Genomic DNA, 11,249 nt, shown 5'->3' with positions numbered 1-11,249 from the left:
TAATTTGTTTTCTCGCTGACCTAGCACAACGCCTATAGCATAATCTGAAGCATCACACATAATTTCAAAGGGTAGGTTCCAGTTAGGTGCCTGGACTATCGGGGCAGTAGTGAGTAAAGTTTTAAGCTTATCAAAAGCCTTTAAGCAAGCATCATCAAAGACAAACTTAACATCTTTTGCAAGCAAATTGCAAAGAGGTCTAGAAATCAAGCTAAAATCCTTAATGAATCGACGGTAAAAACCTGCATGCCCTAAGAATGACCTAATATCTTTTACGGTTTTTGGGACCTGTAGAGTCTTAATAAGGTCAATTTTGGTTTTGTCTACCTATATACCCTTTGAAGAAACGATGTGCCCTAAGACAATTCCTGATTCAACCATGAAATGGCATTTTTCCCAATTAAGCACTAAATTCTTTTCCTTACACCTAGTCAACACTAATGTCAAATGATGCAAGCACTCATCAAAAGATGAACCAAACACTGAAAAATCATCCATAAAGACCTCTAAAAACCGTTCTACCATATCAGAAAATATGCTCATCATACAACGCTGAAAAGTCGCAGGGGCATTACATAACCCGAAAGGCATGCGTCTATACGCAAAGGTACCAAAGGGACAGGTAAAAGTGGTTTTCTCTTGGTCTTCTGGGGCAATAACGATCTGATTATAACCGGAGTAGCCATCTAAGAAGCAATAGTGACTATGTCCAGCTAATCGCTCTAGCATTTGGTCGATAAAAGGAAGGGAAAGTGATCCTTCCTTGTGACCTTGTTCAATTTCCTATAGTCAATACACACACGCCATCCCGTGGTCACTCGGGTTGGGATTAATTCATTATTATCATTCTGGACTACAGTGATACCTGATTTCTTGGGGACAACCTGAACAGGGCTGACCCACTTACTGTCTGAAATTGGGTAAATAATACCCGCATCTAACAACTTAAGCACCTCTTTTCGAACTACCTCTTTCATGTTAGGGTTCAGTCGACGTTGCATCTCCCTAGAAGGTTTGGAGTCTTCCTCTAAATGAATCTGATGCATACACACAGTAGGACTTATACCCTTAATGTCTGCTATAGTCCCACCCTAAAGCTTCCTTATTGTCTTGAAGTACTTTTACTAGCCTACTTTCCTGATCACTATCCAAATCGGAAGCTACAATCACAGGTAAAGTCTCAGATGGGCCTAAAAACACATACTTTAGAGTATCGGGTAGTGGTTTAAGGTCCAACTTTGGGGGCTCTTCTAAAGAAGGAATTAGGGTAGTCTCAGAAACTGGTAACGGTTCGAACCTAGCTTTCCATCTATCAGTGTCTAACACAGGGGTAGAATCTAATAGAGCATTCACTTGTTCAATAGTGCTATCGTCATCAAAATCTGAACCAAAATGGGATGGACAACTTTCTAATGGGTCTTCAAATAAAATGTTTGGTAATGACTTCTGAACTAAGGCTTCTATCATGTTCACCTCTTCAACACATGTGTCATCTAGCTCATAAGGTAGCTTACTGACATTAAAAATTTTCATCTCTATAGTCATATTACCAAAAGATAAATTCATCACACCATTTCGACAGTTAATGATCGCATTCGACGTAGCTAAAAACGTGCGACCTAAAATCACAGGTATCTGGTTCTCTGGGTCAGGGATAGGTTGAGTATCTAGGACCACGAAATCCACTGGATAGATAAAACTGTCGACCTCAATAAGGATATCCTCAATAACACCTCGAGGAATTTTAACAGACCTATCAGCTAACTACAGTTTTATCTGAGTAGGTTTCATTTCACCAAGTCCTAGCTGTAAGTACACATGGTACGGAAGTAGGTTCACACTGGCTCCTAAGTCAAGTAAAGCTTTTTCTACCCGGTGTTTACCTATTGTACAAGCAATGGTAGGGGAACCTGGGTCTTTGTACTTTGGAGTTGTAGTGTTTTGAATAATTGAACTTACGTGACTAGCTAAAAAGGCTTGCTTATGGACGCTAAGTTTTCGCTTTCGCGTACATATATCCTTGAGGAACTTGGCATAAGCAGGAATTTGCCTAATTGCATCTAATAAAGGAAGGTTTATGGTAACTTTCTTAAAAACCTCCAATATGTCATTAAAGTTTGATTCCTTCTTTGTTGGTACTAATAGCTGAGGAAATGGGGCTCTAGGCACAGAATCAGACCTCTCAGGAACTGAGTTGGCATCATCAGAAATTTTATCAGTTTCCTTAGCTAGTGGTCCTGAGGGGTGAACTACAGTATGTTCACTATCGGGCATGCTTACCTGATTGTCTACTATTCTACCACTCCTAAGGGTTCTAATAGCATTCAATTGATTCGATGGTTTTGTACCTACTTCATGAACTCCTCTAGGATTGGGATTAGTCTGACTAGGGAACCTACCATTATCTCTCTCACTTAAGGTCTTAGCTATTTGGCCGACTTGACGTTCTAACTTAGCAAGGCTCTGAGCATTAGTTTGAAAATTCTGCTTGGTTTCCTGTTGAAAACTAACATGGCTCTGTGCTAACATTTCCTGAGTTTTTGCTAACATCTTAATATATTCCTCTAATCTAGTCGTTTTATTTTCTGGGCCTGATGTATTCCTAATGTAGCCAAAACCTGGGGGAGCATTAGAATTATTAGACTAACCCTGACTCTGGCCCTTAGACCATGAAATGTTCGGATGGTTTCTCCAACCAGGATTATAGGTTTCTGAATATGGGTCAAACTTCTGACGATTATCAAACCTAGTGTTATTATATAGAGCATTGGCTTACTCTTCATTATTCTGGCCTTCCCAAAAAGGCTCCATTCTACCACTAGTGTTACCCACTTCTAAAGCTTCTAACCATCTGATTCATAGCCTCCTTCTACCCTATTAAAGTTTCCTCTGCCGAGAAGAATTGTTTTCTGGGGTCCCCTACTACTTTCCCATTGTTGGGTCTTTTCGGCGACTTCATGCAAATATGTCATCGCGTCATCAACTATTTGGTACTCAAATCCACCAGTACACATAGATTCTACTGTGGTTGTGGTGGGATAATCTAAACCCTCATAAAGGATCTGAACTAACCTAACCTTCTCTAAACCATGATGAGGACATTGGGATAATAAATCATTGAACCTTTCCCAATACCTATACAAAGTTTCTCCCTCCTGTTGAGAAAACATGCAGATTTGCGTCCTAATAGACGATGTTTTGTGCATAGGGAAAAACTTGTTCAAAAAGGCAGATGTAAAATGTTCATACGTTTCGATTGACCCGGAAGCCAAACTATATAGCCACGATTTAGCTTTATCTTTCATGGAAAAAGGGAATAACCTAAATTTCAAAGCATCATCATCTAGGTTTCTAATCCTGAGGGTACTACAAATTTCCTCAAAGTACCTAACATGGAAATAGGGGTTTTCATTTTCTTTCCCTAAAAATATTGGGAGCAGCCGTAAGGTCCCAGGTTTAAGTTCATAAGTTGCTTCCGTCTCAGCTAACCTGATACATGAGGGGCGAGTAGTCCTAGTTGGATTCAACAAAGATTTAAAAGTTGCCATTTCTGGCGCTATCAGAGCAACATGGATTCTCTCCTCAGTCAAAGGACGTTCAAAAACAGACTCTTCAAAAGTCGGACTCTCTAGATTAAGGTAATCGAGACGCTTCGAACTACTAGGTTTCTATTTAACAAATCTACCTAGTGCATCTCTTTTACGTTCAGGCATACAATAGAATTTTCTAAATTGGAAGGGTAAGCAAACACAGATCAAGGCCGACTCAACCAAATCAAACCTATTGATTTCTAGCAAACAAAAAGCATGATGGCTTCACTTAGATTGTTTCTAGACCAGCTTCTAATCCTTCGAACGGGAATTCGTTTCAATTTAAGCAAACCCCTCTGGAATCAATCCGAGTTAAAGTAAGTTGAATAGAGGCGAGGGAAGCTCGATGGATCTTTGATACCCAAGGCCTCACCGGTATTACAAGGCTGCGCAGTCACACATTCAACTTACAGAAACCGTCAAGAACTTCGAAGTATTATTAAAAGAGTAACCAATATTTTTCGAATGACTTTCCTGTTAAGCTCGTTACCCTACGGTCTCGTTCTAGTCAAAAGTTTAGGCTTGTGTTCGCGTAGGTTACGTGTTCCTAAAGCGGGCAAGAAGAGAACGGTGATGAAATCCGAACCCTTATCTTGTATGGCCAGGCCTTGCCCTTTACTAAAAAAATAAATGTATGTATTCAGTCCTCAACATATATGCATACGAAGGAGTCCAGTAACTCGCTGACAGGGGATTCGCAAGTGTTTAGAATCTTACCTCCCGTTCCATACGGAGGATGAATCGGTTGTAGTCGACTCGGGACACTGACTCCGATGTCAAGTGTACGAACCCAAGGTGCAGAGACAATATCGTAATTGTCCTCCTTCTCTGCAAACAGTTTATATTTAAAGTACCCTTCCGTAGGGTAATAAAAAAAATAATGTCCCAAAGTCCAAAAGTCCAAAAGTCCGAAAAGAAAAGAAAAATTACAAAAATAATAAAAACAGTTTTTTTTTTTAAAGAAAATAAACAAACCCTAAAAATTGTCTTCTTTTCTGTTCTTTTTGCTTTAATCTTTAGCTCCAAGTCTTTATGAAATCACCAAACTCTTTGTCTCAATTTTCTTTATGATCCAGAACCTGTAGACACAAGATAAATACCCAAAAACATAAAAAAGAACAAAAATAATAACAAAAAAAATAAAATAATAAAAATAAAATAAATCTAAAACCCTAAAAACAAGTCCGCGTCGGCGGCGCCAAAAATTGATGTGATTTGTAGATAGTGGTAAAAAGTGATTCGATTCTCGAATTTGTGAAGGATAACTTTAGACTTAAATTCAAAACTAAATAGAAAACTCGCTAATAATTATAACAAACACCGACAAAGTTGGTATCAATATTAAAAGAACACTGAGGCTAAGATTCCACTATTTTCCAAGTTCAAAGTGATTTGGTCCAAATATTTATATTCATGCAATTTTCTCGTTTAATCTGATTCTAAAATATTGCAACTAATAGATTTTCAAAAGTAATAATTGTAAATACCAAAGTATGAAGCATCAAGAGTCTATAAACTAAGCATACTCCATCAAAATAGATCATAATCACTCAAATAAAAATCCTATTCAATAATAGTTCAAGGCAAATAATCATAATAATAATTGCAATAAATTAAATAAAATAGATTGTACTGCTTTTTGTTGGAAAAATAGCTTCCTCTATCGCCTCAGCAATGGGGTTTAGCTCCTCATATTAATCATGATCTCAAAGTAATTGTTTATGGCTCAAAAGATGATTAAAAAGATGAAAAGTGATAATACAGACGATTCGCAACAGTTTGCTGGTGTTGCAGAATCACTGTTACAGGGAGAAATAGTAGCTAAAGACCTAATGCAACATCTGTGATGAACGACACATAGGTACTGCTGTGAAACAACGATAGTTTGCTGCGACAGTTGCTTGTGCGTCAATGTTCTTCGTGTTCTTTCTCTTCAGCAGCAGCAGCAGAATATTGTATTTTTCCTGCAACTCGATCTCTGGAGCTCTCTATTCTCCTCTAAACTTCTCCTAAGTTTTCGTACCAACCCCCGACTACTCGATTCCCTTCCTTGACTTCCCAACATCCCTTATATACACGACAGGACCAATCAAATCTTGAGAAAATCCAAATATTCTTCAAACTAAAGTCACGGGATTTATATCCTCTTCTGTTTCTTCTCTATGCGGATTCTCTGTTTTATCCAACCTCTTTACCAAGATAGAATCCCACCTGGATATAGAAAATATCTTCCCTTTCATCTACGAAATCTTCCAAAAATAACAGAGAATGATAACCCGAGAATATTCTATGCGACGTCTCATCCCTTCTTTATCGAATCCGATACAATTACCTGCCCTGTTTAAGCCTAACAGGGTACTTCGAATCAATATGTATCAAAAACTCCGATGAAATCTCGTTGCAATTCTTCCCAGAAAATCTCGCCATTTCCGATAAACTTTCTTACTCTGTTTTGTTAAGATTAGACGAAACCTTCCCCTTTTTACGTGAACTTATATCTTACCAACCTTGAATCCACCTAACAGGCCCAAAATGCTCCAAGTCCGTGTCAAAATCCATCAAAATCTCGTCCGACTTCGTTCTACGGAATCATGCAGACGGAGTGCAAATTTTTTCCCGCCAATTCTGTCTCTTCAAAAGCAAGGGATGGAATGCCCCTAACCAGTACAGGGGTGCGAATAGCTGTAAAGTGTAAGTAGCAATTAGGGTACCCCTTATTAGTGGAGTACCCCTTAGTGATTGAAGTTCCCCTTATCCAAACTGAGAGTCCGAATAGTAATTTTCTCCCACGAGCGCAAATACCACTTTTCGATCCAATTTTCCCGCAAAAGCTTATTTCTCCAAAAACACCTACAAACACATAAAATACCAAAATAAGTACAAAAATGGGTACTAACAAAATAGAAAATCGAGATCAAAATAGACACATAAATGCGTCTATCAATACCTCCAAGCCAGCTCCAAGTAAGTTCACTAAATTCACAGAACCAGAGTATATGTTCTGTATTTTCCTCTTCTTTGTTGCAGAAAGGACATCTTGATGCTATCTGAAATTTCTTCTGCTTCATTGTTTCATCTGTTGGAACAACTTTCCTCAATATCTTCCATACATTACCAGATACATTTGGAAATACACTTTTGTGCCAAACTGTTTTTGCCCAATTCACTGGTTGAATTTTTTTTCTTATACAATTATAAGAAGAAGATACAAAGAATTTACCAGATGAAGTTGCACTCCATATCCTCCTGTCACCTTGATGATCAATAACTGGTAGTTCAGTAGCTGCAAAAAAACTGAAAAAAATATGAAGGAATCTGCCATTCTCCATCTTTTATAAGTTCTACTACCTTTATTTCTTGATTTTGTACTATAATATTGTTGTCAGGGAAGATATCCTTTAAAGGTTTTTCTTTTATCCAAACTGAAATTTCAGTTCCATCTCCAACCAGCCATCTAGTATGCTTAGCTACCTCTGCAGATACCTATTTAATCCCTGGCCATATGGAAGATTTCTTATAATATTTTATCCACTCTCCATTTTTATCTTGGAATTTCCCTTTAAAGAATTTGGTCCATTCTTCTTTTCCATTTTGAATTTTCCAGCAGAGTTTCATCAACATTGATTTGTTTATATCTTCTAGCTTTTGTATACCCAAACCACCTTCAGCCAACGGAGCACAAGTTTTCTCTCATTTCAATGTAACTGTCTTCTTGATTGATGGGTCTCCAGACTATAGAAAGTTTCTTATGATTTTTTCACTTTCCTTGAGAACTTTTCTTGGCCACTTGTACCCTGACATATTAAAGATGGGAATACTACACAGGACAAATCTTACTAATATCAGTCTTTCTTGGAAAGAAAGAAGCTTCCCTTTCCAACCAGCTAATTGATCTTGTAACATTTCTACAACCCCCCATACATGTTTAGATCTAATAGTTCCTGGATTTAACATAACACCCAAGTATTTATCTGGGAATTTTGATAAACTCATACCACAAACTTCTGCCAATTGATTTTTTCTTGCATTGCTTGTACCTCCTACAAAACATTTGCTCTTTGACAGACTTATTTCTTGACCTGAAGCTTTTTGATGCTCTTCAAGAATTTGCAATAAGCTTTTCACATTTTTTTCTCCATTAGAAAAAAAGGAAAATGTCATCTGCAAACATTATATGTGTTGGGTGTACTCCATTTCTTTGTATCATTGGCTTTAGTTTACCCTGCATCACCATTGAAGTTAATCTTCTACTTAAAACATCTTCAGCTATAATAAACAGTATGGGAGAAAGAGGATCTCCCTACCTTAATCCTCTACTAACACCAAAGTAACCCACTGGACCTCCATTTACCAGAATTGAAACCTTAGCTGACTTTAGAAGAATATTGATCCATCTTGTGAATTTTTCTGAAAAACCAAAAATTTTTAGAGCCTGAAAAAGAAATTCCCAGCTTAGAGAATCATAAGCCTGTGATATATCTAATTTTAAACCTACATTTCCCCCTCTTCTCTTAATCTCCAGCTCATTAATCATCTTAGAAGATAATACTATTCGGTCTTGTATAGTTCTTCCCTTAATGAAAGCCCCTTGTTATGGAGACACAATCTTCTGAACCATATTACTTAATCTGGAAGTAATGATCTTTCTAATAACCTTGAAACTGAAGTTCATTAGACCAATTGGTCTATACTGGTTTGGTTTTCTTGCATTTTTAATCTTTGGCAGAAGCATAATAAAATTAGAGTTCATACCTGCTGGAATGAATTCTTTTTCCCGACAGTACTGTATAGCCTTAATAAAGTCTTCACTTATGATTTCCCAAGCCATTCTATAGAACCAGCCACCAAAGCCATCTGGACCAGGAGAGCTATCTGGATCCAGATCAAAAACTGCTTGTTTTATTTCTGCTGCAGAAGGAATAGTTTCAAGTTTTTTATTGTCTTCATTCTGAATTATTTTTGGAACTGCTTCAAAAACTTCATCAGATAACTGGACTTCTTTGAATTTAAATTTAGTTTCAAAATGATTCACCAAAATGTCTGCAATATCTTGTTGAGTTCACACCAGCTCACCATCATCTTTTTCCAGCTCCACAATTGCATTATGCACTTGCCTTATTTTCATATTTACATGGAAGAATTTTGTGTTGGCAGCACCAAACTTAAGCCACTTCACTCTAGCTTTCTGTCTTTCTATCTCTTGTTTTTGCTGAGTTAATAATTCTTGAACTCCTCTAGCAGTAACTAAATTATTCAGAAGAGCTATATTATGAGGAGACTGATCTGAGATAAGAGATTGTTTCAAAACTTCTTCATCAGCTTTCTTCAATCTTTTATTCACATCCCTAAAAACATCCCAATTCCACTTTTTTAATATTACTTTGATATGCTTCAGTTTAGTTAAAAAGATAAAACCTGAATTACCTCTCACTTCTATTTGCGGGCTTCTAAAATCTTCATGAGACATCCATACTTTTAAAGCTCTAAAAGGAACATTTGCTGGTTTTGGAATTGTAGCATTTGTTCCAAAAATAGAATTATGATCTGAAGTACCTCTTGTTCGAACTTTATATCCCCAAATAGGAAAAGAACTTAACCATTGAACATTATAAAAATCTCTATCCAGGTTACACACTATTCTCTTCTTCCCTGATCTATTATTGCACCAAGAATATTCTAATCTTGTTTTTGGAGCTTGCATCAATTCACAATTCTGAATGTACTTATTGAACTCTAACATTGCAGTAGTTAAAGGATTTCTACCTCCTTTTTTCTCCTCCATTGATAAGACTGCATTATAGTCTCCAATTATCATCCAAGGCTTGTTGAAGGTAGATATCACAGATAACTCTTCCCATAAGACCCTTCTATGAATAGTAAAGTTACTAGCATGAACACCAGTTACAAGATGTCCTACCACATCCACAGTTATTGCTTGTTTTGTATTAGAAATCACCATTGGTTCCTTAATTGAAATGTTCCATAATAACCAAAGGTTTCCTTTGCTTGTTGCAGAAGTATTATGAATTATCTTCTTATTCATATTAGGCAATCTTAACTTTGAACAAGAGACAGAATTTACTCTTATTTTTGGTTCAGAAATCCAAATTAAAGTTGGGCTAAAATTATTTACTAAACTCCTTAATTTATCAGAGGCTTGAAATCTTCTTACACCTCTGATATTCCAGCACATTACTCTCATTTGGAGGTATGTTGAGGAGATAAAGGTCCCCTCCTTCCTGAATTTCTAGAATTTCCAGCTGAAGTATCATTTTTCTGAGCTGCTTGATTTCTAGTAGTAACATTTCTCATTGTTTACTCTTTAATTTATTTCCTTCTCTCAACACATCTTCCTTAGTACCTTGAGTAACTCTATTTTTTGCCATAGCAATAACAGGTTTTATAACTTGAATCACATTGTTAATCCAAGGAGTATTTGAACTTACCTCAAGAATTTGTTGCACTGATAAAGCTGAATTTTGAGTTTCAAAAAGTTCTTGAAGTTCCTCAGTCTTATCTTGTAATATATGAAAGATCTATGAGTTAGAAGATTCACCCAGTAAAATTGGATGTAAGACTTCTGCATTCTCTTCCTCATTAAAAATTTCCTCCACCTGAAAAACAAATTTTGGAGTCTCTTGGTCTTTTTTGGATGGGGAATTACAAATATCAAAACCAACTGAAGTAGGAATCTCCACATTTTTAATTTTCTTTCTCCACACTTTTTTAGGCTGTACTTAAATTATTGTCTCTTGTTATTTCTCTTTCCTTTTACTTCTGCATTCTGCAACATGGTGACCAATAACTGAACAATGGATACAAAACTTTGGTAGCTTAGGTATTTGTATTGATTGCTCAAATTTTCCATACTTTGATTCTATATTGATTTTGCTTGGATTTGGTTTTGTAATATCCACTTCAACTAATACACTTGCATAAAACCCACTTTCTCTTTTCAATGTTGTTTCATCCACTCTTATGTCTCTTCCAACTTTGTTTCCCATCTTTAAGATGATATCCTCCTTCCAATACTCAATACTAAGACCAGGAAACATAACCCAAACAAAAGCTGAAGTAATTTTCTGGTTTTCTGGATTAAAATTTGGTTCCCAAGCTCTTAATTTTGAATCTTGAGATTCAACAATCCAATGACCCTTCCAAATCATGTTTCTATCATCTTCATTATCTAATTTTATTATAAAGAAACCTTTGCCTAAAGGGATAAGTTGAATAATACCTTTAACATCCCAATGCTTCCTCAAAGATGCTTCAACTGTTTCCATCGTCAATTTGACCAAATCTAATCTTCCGATCAGACTGAATCTCCATTCATTCAAACAATCTTCTATAACGTCATCAGGGATGAACATAGATAAATCAGCATCATTCGAATTAGAATTCATCTTCAAAATTTCCTCAAAATTACGATCTAAATTTTTTAAGTTGGACCTAATTACAGATCCTTTTTCTAATGATTTAACGTTCGAATCAATCGAAATAACTACCATCTAACGATCCGTAGTACCATGATTGTACCACCAATCATTAAGATTTACTCCTAAACACTTCAATTAAAGATTAAATGTTGTTTTTCTTGATTTTTTTTGAAGAAAACGAAACTGAGTTGTCGCCGAGTCAATCGCCGATTTTTACTCCGAT

The 11,249-nt window shown here is 36.4% G+C and overlaps 1 protein-coding gene and 1 pseudogene across 1 annotated transcript; one reads left to right on the top strand and one right to left on the bottom strand.

Moving 5' to 3' along the window:
• Positions 1–3,084: 3,084 nt before the first annotated feature.
• On the top strand, positions 3,085–3,184 carry LOC113291996 (annotated as a pseudogene).
• Positions 3,185–6,171: 2,987 nt separating this feature from the next.
• Positions 6,172–10,993, bottom strand: LOC113290847. Its single transcript, XM_026540437.1, has 6 exons — positions 10,366–10,993; positions 10,037–10,107; positions 8,656–9,648; positions 8,343–8,538; positions 6,538–6,873; positions 6,172–6,272 (listed from the first exon to the last, which is right to left on the bottom strand). Exons 1-6 carry the CDS (start codon positions 10,991–10,993, stop codon positions 6,172–6,174), a joined length of 2,325 nt encoding a protein of 774 aa, XP_026396222.1.
• Positions 10,994–11,249: the final 256 nt, after the last annotated feature.

Source organism: Papaver somniferum, chromosome 6, assembly GCF_003573695.1.
Source record: "Papaver somniferum cultivar HN1 chromosome 6, ASM357369v1, whole genome shotgun sequence".
Classification (NCBI taxonomy): domain Eukaryota; kingdom Viridiplantae; phylum Streptophyta; class Magnoliopsida; order Ranunculales; family Papaveraceae; genus Papaver; species Papaver somniferum.
This window is presented reverse-complemented; position numbering and strand designations above follow the sequence as displayed.

Excerpts from the sequence above, each read along its gene's own strand:
- LOC113290847 (XM_026540437.1), bottom strand. The coding sequence starts at position 10,993 with ATGAATTCTAATTCGAATGATGCTGATTTATCTATGTTCATCCCTGAT. Across the intron at positions 8,539-8,655 it reads AAAAAGATGATGGTGAGCTG|AATGAAGACAATAAAAAACT; the intron begins GTGTGAACTCAA and ends AAAATAATTCAG. Across the intron at positions 6,874-8,342 it reads AAAAGAATTCATTCCAGCAG|CTACTGAACTACCAGTTATT; the intron begins GTATGAACTCTA and ends GTTTTTTTGCAG.